At 34.3% G+C, this 17,449-nt stretch overlaps 1 protein-coding gene and 1 pseudogene across 2 annotated transcripts in view; one reads left to right on the top strand and one right to left on the bottom strand.

Annotated features, from left to right (window-relative positions):
* Nucleotides 1-17,449, top strand: part of TBC1D32 (TBC1 domain family member 32) — a 183,862-nt gene that overhangs the window by 32,602 nt on the left and 133,811 nt on the right. For both annotated transcript variants that reach the window (XM_069488273.1, XM_069488271.1), the window contains exons 11-15: nucleotides 1,104-1,194; nucleotides 8,811-8,951; nucleotides 11,259-11,351; nucleotides 13,433-13,575; nucleotides 15,919-16,046. In XM_069488273.1, coding sequence (XP_069344374.1) covers nucleotides 1,104-1,194; nucleotides 8,811-8,951; nucleotides 11,259-11,351; nucleotides 13,433-13,575; nucleotides 15,919-16,046 — 596 coding nt within the window. The remainder of the gene's footprint in view (nucleotides 1-1,103; nucleotides 1,195-8,810; nucleotides 8,952-11,258; nucleotides 11,352-13,432; nucleotides 13,576-15,918; nucleotides 16,047-17,449) is intronic.
* LOC138395593 (kidney mitochondrial carrier protein 1 pseudogene) lies at nucleotides 5,197-5,682 on the bottom strand (annotated as a pseudogene).

The following is a 17,449-nucleotide window of genomic DNA, read 5'->3' as shown; positions in this document are numbered from 1 at the left end:
CATAATGTATGAAATCCATTGATTCCTTGATGCCACAATTACGGACTTGCCTCTGTTCACATAGCCTGCATTTTTTTCCCATCTTAAGCTTAATCTTTCCTTCCAGTTGGGTTCTGCCTATTTGTCCTGGATAATTTTTTATATCAACTGTCCCCATTCTCTCCTGTATAGTCAGACTCTTCCTCTCTCTTTGCTTCCCCCCAGTAACATTTAAGTGTGCCTATATCCTAACCTGAAGAAGAGTTCAGTCATGACTCTAAGACCCAACTGTTGCTCTTTTTTTTTCTTTTTTCCACAGCCACCCTTCTGGAAAGCAAAAATTATGCTAGTTAGCTTTACTTTTTCAGTACCTTTTCCTTTATTTATTATAGTCTGGACTTATTTACCAAACTTCCCTAAAACTGATCTTTTCAAGGTCATCAACATCTTCCTTATAAAATCTAACAGTTAACAGATCTATCTCACTGGTGGCTTCTATTTTGTTTAGAAATTAGGAGATAAGAAAGCATCTACAGGTAGGTAGCTGCTGAGGAAATAGGGAAGTTCTGAAATCTCTGCTTGTAGACAGTGGGAGGAGGAGTTAGAATGGAGACTCATAGGAACATCCTGGGGTACAGCAGAAGTTGGAGAGCAATTTTTATTATAACTCTGTTCTTTGGATTACGAGGCTTTCCTTTGTCAGTTTCGACAATTCTGGTATTTGAGATGAAAATGACAGCCTGATCCACTTGATATTTTGCTGGCTAGGTGCAAAGAAAAGACTCCAAGGCAGGGGAACTGGGTGAAGAGTTTTAAAGTCAAAACAACGGTTTTTGCATCTTTCACTATGGAACGTAAAGTATGTGTTTATTTCTGTCGATTGACACCAACATTATAACGATATTATATTTGTTGGTCCACAAATGTTTTTACAGTGTTCCCTAGAATGATGCCCTAGTTAAAGTGTAATTGAGGAGACTGAGCTTTAAGTGGCTGGAAAAGTACTATACTAAATATTTTTCTTAAATATTTCCCCAAGTCATTTTTACAGCCTTGACTAATTTCTTAGACTTGTAGGTAGGCTGCAAAGTTCTGGAATTAATAAGTTATTATTATTTTATCAGATAACTACAGCAGTTCAGCAGTGTATTCAGTACTTTGAACTGTGTGAGACCATGAAAGCTGAGGAAGCTTTGGGACATTCAAAGCATTGCAGTAAGTACTATTTCTTCAATTATATATTTTTAAAAATGGTAAATTTTACTAATAAAAATAGATCAGTAATAACTATTTTTAAATAGTATGGTGAATTAGGTCACTTTTGCTAATGATGTAAAATATTTTTTACAAATTTAAAAGATACACTATAATCATGACTTCTTATAGCATTACATTTGAAATCAAGATACAGTCATACTGATTCTTACTATATGCAGTTCTTTTTTTTTTTTTTTTTTGAGACAGAGTCTCGCTCTGTTGCCAGGGCTAGAGTGCCGTGGCGTTAGCCAAGCTCACAGCAACCTCAAACTCCTGGACTCAAGGGATCCTTCTGCCTCAGCCTTCCCAGTAGCTGAGACTATAGGCATGCACCACCATGGCCAGCTAGTTTTTTTCTATATATTTTCAGTTGTCCAGCTAATTTCTTTTTATTTTTAGTAGAGATGGGGTCTTGCTCATGCTCAGGCTGGTCTCGAACTCCTGAGTTCAAACGATCCGCCCGCCTCAGCCTCCCAGAGTGCTAGGATTACAGGCGTGAGCCACTGTGCCAGGCCTATATGGAGTTCTTCAATTTATGAATGTCATATAGTAAGAATCAGTATTATAGGGTATACTGAATCAGTATATGGGGTATATGCCCTAATCTGTTATACTGCAATAATATACAGTCTGTTCTTTTCTCTGTGCTAACGTATGAGTCATTTAATCAGGCACATGTGTACTTCAGTGGGAGGAAAAGTGCCATAAAATATTGTTTTTAGTATTGCACACTCCATGCTACCCTGTGATTCCTCTCTGCTTATCCTCAGTCTGAGCTAAAAGGTCCTAGATGCTTCATAATCTAGCACTAATTTTTTTATCCAATCTCTTCTCTAGTTATTTCCTAAAGTGAATCTTCTCTTACTCAGATTCTTTTGCATAGCAATGCCTATACAACTTTGTCATTTCTACTATTGCTCTATTCATAATCCCCTAGCACTAATAAAAATCTTATTTATTATGAAAAAGAAACTTTAAAATTTTCAGGAAGGCTTCCCTGCCTATTCTGAATTTTTTGTTGCTCTTTTGCTTCTATCACACAACTTTCCATGTGAATTTGATGTCTTTTATCATACTGTTATTTTTATGTGTTTTTTTCTCTAAGCAAATGCTATGTTCCTTTGATGGTATGAAGATATCTTATAATTTTATTTGTCCCTGGGTAAATTCTTTAACTCAAAACAAGAGAAATGGTCAAAGACCAATAATTAACGGGTTTCAAAAGCTAGTGTATTGTAGTGGAGGAGAAAGTGTAGAAATAAGAATTTATTCTTCAGGAGGATACATAAGTTTATATGTTATCTCATTTACAAATTTATAAGTTTTTCTGACTTCTTAAAATTAAAATGTTATATCTGGATCTCTTTTTCCTACCACTCTCTCAGCCCTTTGTGGTTTTGCTTTCTTCCCTACCTAATGAAGACCTCAGGGTGTTTCACTGCATTCTTTTGCCATGTCTTTAAACTTTCTTGCTCTTTTTCTCTTTCAGAGTTTTCTGCCTGCAGTTCCCCAATTTTAGATCAATTCAGTCCTTTATCTCTGGCACTCAGGAACTTGAGCAAAGAGAATTTATGCCATAGTTTGATACTGCAAATATATATTTTCTAACCTCAGCTACTCTCTTTATGTTGCTTTGAAATCCTCTTAGATACTCTTTCTTTGATGTTCCCTAACAGTTATTATAAGCCTTTGCCAGTCTCATCAACCCCCCTGCCTTTTCCCTGCCCACTTGTGTCAGGAGGAGCCCTTGCTTCCTGTTTCGCTAATAAAAAGGGAAGTTTCCAGATAGAAGGCTCACTAGATGTCCTGCTTCATGTATATAAATGCGTATTTATATGCCCTTATCAATATCTCCTCTCTCTAGGTTACAGTGAAGAGGTGTCTTGTGCCAGATTGGGTCTCTTGACTTTTTTTTTTTTTTTTTAAAGAACCAGAACATTGCTTCACTTGTTATTATGTCTTAGTATCTATTGATACTTTCCCCTGCATCCTCTAACCTTCTCATGTGTCTTTCATATTAAAAAATAGAGCAAGTTATATGTTCCATATGTGCCTTACCTCTCTGTTTCCCTTCAGAGAAGGGCTCTTTTAAGTAGTCTATGTAGTTCCAGGCCCCATTTCTTTATCTTATATTCACTTTTCAACCATGGAAATGAAGCTTCTATTTTTCTTGCCCTGGGACCTTCTCTTACCAGTTTCTGCTTTTTCTTTTCCTCATTTTATATCATTTGCTTCTGTTGATTCTTTCCTCCTTCTTTATGTGGTACCATTCTTGCTTGGATTTCCTCATTCTTACCTAATAATTTTTCTTAGTCACTTGAAAGGCTCTTCTCTTCTATGTTTGTATTCACAAAGGTTTTACCATTTGTTCTTTTCTCACCTTAGTCTACCTGTTCTCTTAGGGGAGCCTATTCACTTTCATGGTTTGAAATATTATATATTTGTATGTAAATGGTGACTCTGAAATACTTAAGACCACATCTCTTTCCTGAATTTCAGCCCAATGCACTCATCTTACTTAATGTCTCTATACAAATATTACATGGGCACTTCAAAATTAAAATATCAAGTACTGAAGTCACTATTTCTTCTATTTTTAAACCTCTTTTTTCTTTTTTTAAAGAATTATTTCAGTAGAGGAAAAAGCTTACCCTGAACACAGGAATTTGAGTTAGGAACTGGCTAAGGCATATTGATTTCATTTACTTTGTTTTTTTGGTTATGTAAGAGACAAGGTCTTACTCTGTCACTCAGACTGGAGTGCAGTGGCATGATCAGTGTAGCCTAAAACTCCTGGGCTCAGGCAATTCTCCTGCCTCAGCCTCTCGAGTAGTAGCTAGGACTACAATTGTGTGTCACCACACCTGGCTATTATTATTATTTTTTTTTACATTTTTTTTTTAGAGATGGGATCTTGCTATGTTGCCCAGGCTGGCCTCAAATTACTGGCCTCAAGTGATCCTCTTGCCTTGGCCTCCCAAAATGCTGGGATTACAGGCACAAGCCACCACACCCACTGATTTCATTTTCTTTCTTTTATTTCTACGTACGCCGACTGTTTGAGAAATTATAGCTGTATGACAGCATAATGTAAATACACTTGCCTTTAAAGTCAAGTAGCAGCAGCTATTATTCTTTCTTCATTTCACCCTCTGTATTAATAGATGTTATTATGATTTTATAGATGGGAACTAGTAAATTTTGCTAAAAATAATAGAGCTAATTACTAGCATTACCTAAAACAGAACCAAGCTGCTTGAAAATACCTCCCACCAACGCAGACCTTGCAATGTTCAAAGCCAAAACATAGCATCACCATAAATTTAGATATTAATACATTTTAACAATTCCTCACAAAGGTCAAGTGTACAAAGTCTTAAAATCACTTATAATAAGTGAAAGATCCTACCAAAATAGGAAATTATAAAGCAGTACAATATTCCAAGATCTATTTCTTGCACTGTTTATATCTGGGATTGAAAAGTACAGGTCTCCACATGTGAAATTTCTTCAGTTGACAAGAAGCAAAAGCTCCTAAAATTTCAGGAATAATAATACCTTCTTGGAGGCTCCATTTCACTGTTCTGAGGAGCTTCTTTAGAGCAGTCTGATATTCTCAGCTATGAGATGAGATGCATCAGGGCTGCTCTCCCTGAAGAAACAGTATATAGTTCCTGATATTCTTACAAGTTATTTTTAGCAAGAAACATGCATTTCATATATAGTCTTTGATGCTGAAGGACACTTCAGTGGTAAAGCCTAGTGTTTGGATGTTACGGTTTATGCCGTTAAACGTTTGATGAAGAGCATCTGATGCCAACACATAGCAATCTGAACGAACCCAATCTCTATCTGTCATTCACAAGCCAGAATCTGTGATGAGCCAAGCAGTGAGAACCAGAATGAAACACAGGAAGTTTCACTGTTTTTCAGAGCAGTGTCTCATGCAGCCCTGACTTGTCACAAATCCAATTTCTTCAACTGCTCATCTGTTGTAAAGGAAATGATATTCCAAGAATCAAATCTCAATTTGGCCAAAACTCTTTATATAGAGCAAAAAAATGCTTCATTCTTCCATGTTTAAAACAAGCAATCCAGGATATCTGTGTATTCAGAGCATCTGTCAACTTGAAGGGACTCTCTGTGTTCTCACAACATTGACAGGGTTTGAGACCAGGGTACCCACCAGACCACAGGTGACGCTTGAGAAGAGTGGGTATGTACAGTGTCTCCCATCAGGCCTGAGACAATCAGATACTTCTTGGTGATGACATAGACTGGTAGCTCCGTGTCAATAGTAGCAGATCTCTGAGCAATAGGGGATACACCCTTCCACAGTACTCTTGTCCCCTCTTGTTGGTAAATGTTAATGAAGTTGTCTATCATTCCTCCTTGAATGGTGTTGCTTTGTGCTTGCATCTGTATTTTTAAAACATCAGTTGGATTAGTAATGATTTAGGATATGACTTCAAGGCCTATTAAGAAAATCATGAACAAAAACATTAGCAAAATTAGTGGAGCCCTGACTTCAGCATTGTACAATGTATCCATGTAAGAAAAACATCTGTACCCCTTAATATTTTGAAATAAAATTTAAAAAATAGGAATGGAGAAGGGGAGACAGATAAGACCTCCTGTGCAGCCTCTGGCTTTAGCTGCAATCAGTTCTGGGTTGGAGGAGGTAGAGGGCCTCCGCTGCCACCAAAAACCCTGTTGGAGACAATGTTTCTATAAAGGAAAGGAGAAGAAACCGTGTGAGAATATCAGCCCTCAACTGGCAGTCGTTTGTATGGAGGGCTAGCCTCCATCTCAGCTGAATGGGGTACATTACCACTTGATTTAACCAAGGCACGACTCCAGATTCAAGGCAAGATGAATGATGCAAACTAAAGAAATTAAAGAAATGTTACATGCATTAGTGAGGATAGGCAGAGAAGAAGGGTTGAAAGCCCTATATTCAGGGATTGCCCCTGCCATATTACACCAGGCACATTCCCTCTGTGCACATGTGTGCTCATCAGTTAGTTGTGATTTAATAGTGAGTACGTGTGGTGTTTCTTTTTCCATTCTTTAGATCAGTGGTCCTCAATCTTTTTGGCACTAGGGACCGTTTCCATAGAAGATAATTTTTCCACTGACCAGGGTTGGGTGGGGGGGGGTAGTTTCGGGATGACTCAAATGCATTACATTTATTATCCACTTTATTACATTGTAATATGTAATGAAATAATTATACAACTCACCATAGGTTGGGGGCCCCTGCTTTAGATACTTCACTTAGGATAATGGTGTCTAGTTCCATCCAAATTAGTGCAAAAGGCGGGGCAAAGGCAATATATATAACTTAAACATTTGCACCCCCATAAGATGCTGAAATTAAAAAAAAAAGGAAATTGAAAAAAAGCCAAATTGTTGCAAAAGGCATTAAGGCATCCTTCTTCATGGCTGAGTAGTATTCCATGGTATACATATACCACATTTTGTTAATCTACTCATGAATTGATGGGCATTTGGGTTGATTGCACATCTTTGCAATTGTGAATTGTGCTGCAATAAACATTCTAATGCAGGTGTCTTTTTGATAAAATCACTTCTTTTCCTTTGGCTAGACACCCAGTAGTTGGATTGCTGGATCAAATGGTAGGTCTAACTTTATAGTTCCTTGAAGAATCTCTATACTTTTTTCCATAGAGGCTGTATAATTTGCAGTCCCACCAACAGTGTATAAGCGTTCCTTTCTCTCTGTGTGCAGATAATTGATGATTTATCAATTATGTATTGATAAATTCAGCAAAGTCTCAGGTTACAAAATCAGTGCACTCAAATCAGTAGCATTCCTATACATCAATACCAGTCAAACTGAGAGTTAAATCAAAGACTCAATACCATTCAAAATTGCTACAAAGAAAATAAAATACCTAGGAATATACTTAACCAAGGAGATATAAGATCTCTACAAAGAGAACCAGGAAACACTGAGGAAAGAAACTGCAGATGACACAAATGGAAAAAATGTATCTTGCTCATGGATCAGTAGACTCAACTTTGTTAAAATGTCCATACTACCCAAAGTGATTTACAGACTCAGTGCAATCACCATCAAAATACCAATGTCTTATTTCACAGATCTAGAAAAAACAATTCTATGCTGTGTTTGGAACCAGAAAACAACCCAAATAGCCATGGCAATCTTAAGCAAAAGGAACAAATCGGGAGGCATCACATTACCAGACTTCAAACTATACTACAAGGCTATATAGTAACCAAACAGCATGGTCCTGGCACAAAAATAGAAACATAGACTAATGGAACAGAACAGAAAACCCACATATAAAATCACCCACATATAACTAACTGCTCTCTGACAAAGCTGACAACAATATACACTGGGGGAAAGAATCCCCATTCAATAAATGGTGCTGGGAAAATTGGGATAGCCAAATGCAGAAGAATGAAACAGGATCCATATCTCTCACCACTCACAAAAATTAATTCAAGATGGATAAAGGACTTAAATGTAAGACATGAAACCGTAAGTATTCTAGAAGAATATTTTGGAAAAACTCTTACTGGGCTAGGGAAAGAAATTATGAAGAAGACCCCAAAGGCAATCACGGCAATAACAATAAATAAGTGGGACTTGATTAAATTAAAAAGCTTCTGCATAGCCAAGGAAATAATTAACAGAGCAAATGGACAGCCTACAGAATGGGAGAAAATATAGGCAAGCTATACATCCGATAAAGGGTTTAATAACCACAATCCACAAAGAACTCAAGCAAATTAGCAAGAAAAAAATCAAACAACCCCAATAAAAAGTGAGCAAAAGACATGAACAGAAGCTTCTCAAAAGAAGATAGACAAATGGCCAGTAAACATATGAAAAAATGCTCAATTTCACTAATCATCAGGAAAATGCAAATTAAAACCACAATGAGATATCACCTTACCCCTGTTAGAATGGCTTTTATTAAAAAGTCTAAAAACAATATTTAACTATTCTTTATGATTTCTTATAATTTTTTTTCTAGAGACAGTATCTCACTCTGTAAACCAGGCTGGAGTGTAGTGGCATGATCATAGCTTACTGTAACCTCAAACTCCTGGGCTCAAGGAATCCTCCAACTTCAGCTTCCCTAGTAGCTAGGACTACAGTCAAGTGCTACTATGCTCTACTAATTTATTATTTTATTTTTTGTGTGCGGAGACAGGGTTTTAGTATGTTGCCCTGGCTGTTTTTGAACTTCTGGTCATAAATGATCCTCCCACCTCAGCTTCCCAAAGTGCTGGGATTATAAGTGTGAGTCACTGCACCCGGCCATTTTGGAATGAACACGATATGCATATTTTACTTTTCTGAAGTTTGCCAAATTTTATGACAGAGATTTTCTTCAAAGATTTAGTGTGAAGAATCTTAGGAAACAATAAGGAAAATAAATAGTTTTTGAAAATGTATACTAACAGTGACTCCATTATAGACTACAACCTTGTTTAATGTTTCAAAGGGAATAAAGACAGGTACTGTAAAATACTATGTCATTAAAATAAATGTTCTTGTTTGCTTCTTTTTTAAGGAAACAACCAGAGAACTTTCTACTACTTAGGACAAGAATTACAATATATTTATTTCATTCATTCAGTGTGCCTTTTAGGAAGATTATTGATCTATACACAAGGCAGAAAACTATTTCCTATAAAGCTGAAGAATAGAAAAGGTAAGTGCAATTGGAAGAAATCAATATGTTGAGATATGGTAAGATTTATATGCTATGGATTATTCAAACTTGGAATTTAGGCATGTTCTCTTCTAAGGCACTTGGCTACATACCTTTTAGTCTATATCTTATATGTCTTGAAGTTATTTTTTTCTTTTAGTTTTCAGTGTGTACTTCTTCCTATATGTATAGTTTCTATTTCCCCAGCCTTTAGTGCTTCCTTATTTCTCTCTCTCTTGAAATCCTAGATATACTTGATGATCCAGATCTGGATTCAGAACTAGAAGACCTTGTTTAAATTCTGGTTCCACTATCATCTAGCTGTGATCTTTTGGGCAAATCACTTAACCTTTGTTGTTGTAGTTTCATTATCTGTAAAATTGGAATAGTAATATCGGTGATACTGGACTTATTTTTGTGATCATGGAGATGAGGTTTGTGAATAGTTTTATAAACTGAAAAGCCCTGTACCATTTGATACATTATCATATTACTTTTACCCTAAGTCTCATTTGATTTTTTTTCCCCATCAAACTTCAGTGCTGTGGTTATTCTTACTTCCTTTAAAACTTTAAGTATATATATACACACACACACACACACACACACGCACAAAGAATATATACACTAAGAATTTAGTATAGGGTAGGGATCAGCAAACTTTTTCTGTAAAGGGCCAGATAGCAAATATTTTGGGCTTTGTGGGCCACATACTGTCTCTGTATATTCTGTGTGTATGTGCATGTGTGTGTAAAAGAGTTAACATAGTCAACCTGAGACTGCTGTCCTAGAAAGGTTTGCTTGGAAGGTTGCCTCTTGGCTGGCATCTGGAAACTTGAAATTCCTATTATTTCCAGAACTGGTGAGTGCCAATTGTTTGTACAAACAATGTGATTTATGCTAAACACATGCTTTCCTTAAAGGAATTTAGAATTTTGGTATGTGCCAGGCAGAGTGTGCTTTCGTGCTCAGCCCCCAGTAAAAAGCTAGGGTACTGGGTCTCTATGAGCTTTTCTGGTAGACAACATTCCACATGTGTTGTCATAACTTGCTGTTGGAAGAATTAAGTTTTGTTCTGTGTGATTTGACCAGAACAGGACACTTAGAAGCTTACACCTGGCTTGTTCTGGACTTTACCCCATGTACCTTTTCCTTTGATTAAATCTTTTCTTCCCAGTTGATTGTGACCTTCTTGAGAAAAGACATTGCCTTATATACATCTTTTATAATTCCCGTGGTAGTACCACATGATGCTAGGTATAATGACTACTCAGAGAACTGATTTTCAATAAAAGAGCTGCCATTTTGTATTACTGAACTTTACAGAAATAGAAAGACTAATGTGTACTTGTGATGCTATGGCAAGTATTCAAATTAATTTTATATGTCTGTCATCTGTAATTTAGTATTTTATATTGATTTTTAACATGTATGTTTTGGCCTACCAGATATCACAGATCATCTCAAAACTGAGTTTTGAGAGTTCCATTTATTATATTAGCATAGGTTAACATTTTCCTTTGTTTCACATGCGATTTCACCATAGTCTTTTATTTAATGTAAGCTTCTATAGCAAGGGTTGTTAAACATAGTTCGTAGGCCAGAGCTGGCCCACTATATAGTTTATACATTTGTAAACTAAGAATGGTTTTTATAATTTAGGAATCTTCATTTTCTGAGGGTTCCTGTGTATACACGTTAAAATAAATTTATAATTTTTCTCTTATAAAAAATTCTAAATTGTTGAATATGAATTTCACTGAAGTTTTATTGGAAAACAGCCATATTCATTCATTAGCATATTATCTATGTCTACTTAAAGCTATAACAGCACACTTGAGTATTTGTGACAGAAACCATTTAGCCACAAAATTTAGGATGTTTACTATATATTCCTTTACAGAAAAAGTGTGCTGATTCCTGTTCTACAGTGTTATATAGAATAAGTTAGCTGGATCAACATGTTAAGCTGAATTTTACTACTCCTAGTTGAATAAACTCAAAACAGCCTTGATCAGATTCAAACATCTTCCTATTGTAGATTTATATTAAGTGATTGGTTCAAATAAACGGTAAAACTGTACCTTCACAAAGCACCTATTGCATCACTTGCTTTGCTGTCTTTTAACTTACTATGTCTAATTTGTTCTGGAATCTTTGGTATTGAAGTATAAGTCCCTTCTTCCTGATTGCACCATAGTCTCTATGAAAACTCAATCATATAAGTGGATGGAAGCTCAGTTAAATTTTTCTAAATTGTAAGTGGATGTTAGAAATTAATTTTCTTTTCTTCTTTCCCTTTTAAAGATTCAGTATCCCTTACAGACCTACTGGTTCTATTTATCCAACTTATCTATTATTCACCAAGTTGTCCAAAGATGACGTCGGTTGTACATTCAGGTAATTCTGTTTGTATTTTAAATAGAGAAATAGAAAACATCTAAAAATATTTAAGTATTCTATTGTCTGGATATTTTGAGTGACTTGACCTAGTTTGGTAAATGGTTTCATTAAGATTATTCATAAGAAATTACATTGGTCCTGAAGTAAGCCATGAAATTTAATTTTGTTCATCAATGTTTTAAGATGTTTCTAATCTACTACCTTTTTATTTAGAATCAATTTTGTTGAGAATTTTAATGTTATTCTTTATTAAGATCAAAATACTCTCAAATGATATTAAGGGATGTTTGATTGATAGTCCTAATATGTTCTTTTTGCTGTTTTCTATCCTTTATATTTTCCAGGGTGTTTTGATCAGCTTGCTTGTTTTGGCTCATATCCAACACTTCAGTCTTTTTCAGGGTCTTCTTTTATTGAAGAATGAAGAAGAAAAAACTGTTAGCTTTTTAGTAAAATGCCTTTTAGTCTGGCTTTTCTTTTTCTTTCTTTTTTTTTTTTTTTTTAGATGAGAAGGAATCAATGATAGTCTTATGGCTTTTGACTGGCTTATAAAAATGTTTTAAAATATTAAAATTTAAAAGATAACTTATACTTTTTCCTTTGAATATCAAAATCTTCTGAAGCAAAATACCTAATAATGAAACATGCCAATAATGCACTGACTCAGTGTTATAAAACTAAGAAATACCCTGGAATTGCTGGCACAAATTCTGAGAGGAACTCAAGTGAATAAAAAAAAAATGTTTTGGGCTATATCTTAGTGCCATAATACATCTATCAACTAATAGGTTTTATCTATGCCATTATAGTAGCCTATTGATTCTAATAGTGGTTCTCAGACTTTTTTCCTACCTTACGGTATTTATCTGTATAAAGTATTACCGTAGGTCCTCCTGCTGTATACTCCTACAACATGCCATGCTTCCCTTATGATAAAAATCATTATTCTTTGTTATATTTACTTGTTAGTATCTTGGTTTACCATCTGGTGGACTGTTTCTGTGTTATTCACTTCTCTGTCTACAGTGCCTAATACATTGTTTGGCACATGGTGGGCATTCAATAAACAGTAGATGATTGGATGAATGGCCATATGCTCATTAAAAACATCTCTCATTGCAAATGATTTCTCATCTGGAGATGGTTGAAAAATCACTGAACTTTTTTGTTGTCTTTTTGTCACATATCTACTTGAAGTCAGCATGTTTATAGAGTATGGAATATTGTAACATAAGTTAAGAACTTTGATCTTAGTTTTAGTATTATCCCTTACTAGGACAGTTTTACATTAAACACTATTGTTTTGAGAATATTAGATCAAATATCTGAAAATATGTTAATTTAGGAAATAAAATCATTTGGTCCAAGGACTGTTCCAACCATGTTACACTTATGTGTATTTATGTTTTCCTGTATCTACTGTATTGTGAAAGAAAGTCTTAAAAATGCTCATTGTTTTCATTGGTTTTATGCTAACACAGAAGTATACTAGTCTCCATAAAAGTTTATGAAAGTTTTGATTTTCTTTTGCCTTCCTTTTTGCCCATTGTCTCATCTTTATATGACTCTCATTTAATTTTCTATTCGGCTCAATACCTGAATATATTATTTAAGAAAATGAATAATAAAATTCATTTCATATATAAAATAATAAAAATGAATGCAAGTAAAAGTATTTTCTAGGATGAAAAAAGTTGTACATTTACTTTAAACCACATCCTCAATATTAAGCAGTGATTTAATGTCAAACAGTAAATGATCTTATATTCTTTTGGCATTTATATTTATTTTCATTTGCTTGCTTTTTATTAACTTTGAAGATATGTTGAGCTAATTAAGATTGCCTTAAGTTTAAGATGATAATTTGGTAATACATCCTTTGAGCATTGAATTGTGTAACTTTTGAATTATTGATTTAATTTTGATGTTGAATTTTTTTTTTTTAAACTAAGGAAAGGGGCAGAACAAGAGAGAAGGGGAGGGAGCTGATGATGAACTTTTTGGAACATTAGCTAACACATAAATCAAAGGAGTCCTAAGTAATGTTTTTATTTTTAAAAATACTTACTGTTTATCAGAGAATTACTCTCCTGGAAGTATGGTGACTGAAGTTCTTCAGATACTCTGTGATCAAAAAGAATGTGCAATCGAATGCTTATGTAACAACACTGTGATAGAGACCCTTCTTCAACCTATTCATAATTTAATGAAAGGAAGTGAGGTTGGTATTATTTACTAAAGAGAAAAAAAGTCTGTTACTTGGGTATTAGTGAATATTCAATGGCACTTTGTTTCTAAATTTGATATATTTGTAATATTTTATTACTCTATAAATATATTGTGTGCTGATACAGATTTTTATTTAAGTCATAATTTATGTAGTTTGATTTATTAGTTATGGCAGTGTAGGGTGAAAGTACATACAACATCTTAATTTTTTTTTTTCTAATCAGGCTTAGATCTGCTGATGCAAAGAACTTAGAAAAGTTATTCTATTAAGGGGTTATTTGTCTTGCAAATCTAATAAATCTTGTGAATGTTTTGTTTTAATGGCATTTTTATAGCCTTTGGAAATATCTTTATTTTTCTGAAGAGCCAACTCTGGTTTATATTAAGAAGGACTAGTATTACTTTAGAAAGAAAGCTTATATGCAGTCGCAGTTTTGAATATATTCATGTCTCTTTGCATATATATGCACCGGATGCACAGTTTGCACAGTATATTCCCTTACGTTATACAATTTATTCATCACAACTGAGGCTGAAAGAAGTGACTTGTTCAAGGTCAGACATTTAATAAGTGGCAGAGTTGGTACTGTTGCTAGTCCTGCTGTCCAATATATCCCTCTATTTCTATGACTAAAGCTTTTGGGCAGTGACTTTTAAAGCTTATCAATAGGCTACAACTTTTTGTCTTCTCATATCTGTTTTGTAGTGTAGTGTTCTTACTGGTTTCATCTTCCTCTTACGCTCAGTCCTCAATAGGCTGTCACATACTTTTTTTGCTTGTTTCTTACTGGATAATTTAGAATTTTTAACTGGCATTTACTAAGTTTTTTATGCCCTAATGACTTTATTTTTCAGATACCTAGTTATAACTGACAATTTGCATTTTCTAAATAAAGTTATGTCTCCTTGTGTTTGTACACTTTTTTCCCTTACCCTTGGAAAGTCTTTAAACTTGTTCCACATGAAAAATTCCTCTTTAGACTGGAGTTTATTTTTGATATTTTCCTCAATTCTCCTTTGCAAAGTTACGTGTTTTTCTTTCTGTTTCTATATGCCTATGTTATATACTTATGTAATTATATTATGCCTGAATTACTTATTCTTGAGGGCAGCCCTCTGGCACATAGTATCTAAAATCTAAAATTAGACATTCAGTATCTAATTTTAGACATCCAGCATTACCCATTGGGCCACTATGCCATTAGCTTTGTGCTGAGTATTGCAAATATGGGAAGTGTATAGGACATGTTTATTGCCATTAAGGAATCTACTCTAATAGGACAGGAAGACCTGTAAAGAAAATATATTTAAAATGAGGAAAGTTCCAAAAAATTGTATTTATGTGTTTGTGTGTGTGTGTGTGTGTGTATACACACACATAAGAGAAAAAATATATACATACATACACACTCATGTATATGAGAGAAAGAAAGTATTCTAAGTGGAGAAGTTGTTTTAAGAAACATATTTAGTATAAAAAGTAATAAACTGTCTAATATAATTAGGGTTTCTTCTTCTTTAGGTGAATATACCTGACTCACCATTAGTTAAGCTAGCCCACCAAATTTATTATTAATAGGATGCATTGGTCGCAACATACACATTTTCAGATTTGTCATACAGAATATGTACATTGTCATTCATGCAGGTACAGGTAAATAAGCAGACTCATAAAGAATAGGAATTATAGTACTGTAGATGAGCTTCAGCATTAACATAGTTCTCTAGTTTTCAATATTTGCTTAGTGTTATTTGGGTATATACTGGCAAAGGTATTTTAGTACTTCCATTTAAAATCAAAAGTGAGGAAATATAGTTAATCTAGCCTTTGTTTTTTCATTAAGTGACATTATTGGCTATTAGCCAGCCTGTGAATTGATTGTTCCTAGATTTATATTCATGACCAAATCAGGTGTACAAGGGAATGGTATCTCTTAGAAAGCATAGTGGTATATTAGATGCTACATATAAATATATTAGATTCACAAGAACCCAGTGGATGGGAAATAACGGGCAAAATGGAAACAGAAGAATGATTTCATTGTCGACCAGAATTATACATAAAACTGTAATAGGAGCAGCGATTCTCAATAACTAGTTTGGGTGAAAAATGTATATTTATTTGCCTCATGAACTGTGCCAGTAAAAGAATATAATCTAATGACACATTTAATTCAGACATATTACTTCACAGCCAAACAAATCATTAAGTTTTTTTGTTGTGGTGGTGGTAATATAACTTTACTAGACAGCATCCCACCCTTGAATTTATTCTGTGATATGTTAGCATGTCATAAAATTATATGATTTGTCTTGTTATCTTTTTAATGGACAGGCTGCTCCAAATTGCTCTGAGACAGCTTTAATTCATATAGCTGATATCTTGGCAAGAATTGCATTAGTAGAAGAAGGACTTATTTTACTTCTTTATGGAGAAAATGTGAACTCTTCGGAAGAAGAAAGGTATGTGTGTACATTTGAAATCTGGAATAACAATTCCAGGTATGGTTAGGTTTCCTGACTAGCCACTAATAACAGATTAAATGATCTTCAAAAAAATTTAAAAGGTAACCAGGATTATGGACTATGCTGGCAGACTAGGCCTTGATGTCTATAATTTCAAAATAAGAATAGGAGGGTTCACTTTAGATAGAATCTTTCTCCCACCCCCATTATCTGCTCTCTTGTATTTTCTCTCGCAGACTTTTAAAGCCACACAGAATAGATTAAAGTAAAAGCAAAGACAGTGCACAAAGGGGAAGCTAACTATTTTTCCTTCTTCTTTATTTAATTCTATTTTTTCACTTAACCTATGATAATGTTTTGAAGTTTAGGCTTCTAGAATTTCTCTGTCGTTATACTGCCATGTACTAGACAAACCTCCAAACATATGTACAAACAGACATACCTATTTTTATCTTCTTTTTACAAAAATTCTATCATATTTATTTTTACATATTGATTAATCAAATGGAAATAATTCCTCAAGCCTGCAACTAGGGGGCGATTTTTTTATTTTTTATTTCTTAATATGGGTACACAATAGTTGTATATGTTTATGGGATATATGTGATGTTTTGATACAGGCATATAATGTGTAATAATCAAATCAGGATAATTGGGGTTATCCTTTGTCTCAAACACTTACCATTTCTTTGTATTAGGAACATTCCACTTCCATTCTTTTAGTTATTTTAAAGTATACAATAACTTATTGTTGACTACAGTCACCTTGTTGTGCTATGAAATATTAGATCTTGTTCATTCTGTCTAACTATATTTTTGTACCCATTAACCATCCCCACTTGATCCCTCCTTTCTGCTACTATTCCCAGTCTCTGGTCCATCATTCTACTCTCTGTTTCCATGAGATTAATTGTTTCAAATTTTTGTTCCCACGTATGTGAGAACATACGAGATTTATCTTTCTGTGCTTGGCTTATGTCACTTAACATAATGTCCTCTAATTCCATCCATGTTGTTGCAAATGAAAGGATTTCATTCATTTTTATGGCTGAGTAATATTTCATCATGAATATATACCACATTTTCTTTATCCATTCATCCACTGATGAACACTTAGGTTGATTCCAAATCTTAGCTATTGTGAGTATTGCTACAGTAAACATGAGAGTGCAGATATCTTTTTGATGTACCTATTTCCCTTCTTTTGGATTTATGCCTAGCAGTGGGATTGCTGGGTCATATATGGTAGTTCTAGTTTTATGTTTTTAAGGAACCTCCATACTGTTCTCCACAGTAGTTTCACAAATACTTTCCCACCAACAGTGTACAACTGCTCCCCTTTCTCCACATCCTCGGAAGCATTTTTTTTTTTTTTTTTTGTCTTTTTGATAAAAGTCATT

The sequence above is a fragment of the Eulemur rufifrons genome, chromosome 15 (assembly GCF_041146395.1).
Source record: "Eulemur rufifrons isolate Redbay chromosome 15, OSU_ERuf_1, whole genome shotgun sequence".
Taxonomy (NCBI): Eukaryota; Metazoa; Chordata; class Mammalia; order Primates; family Lemuridae; genus Eulemur; species Eulemur rufifrons.
Note: the sequence above shows the minus strand (reverse complement) of the source record. Positions and strands in the feature narration are given on the sequence as shown.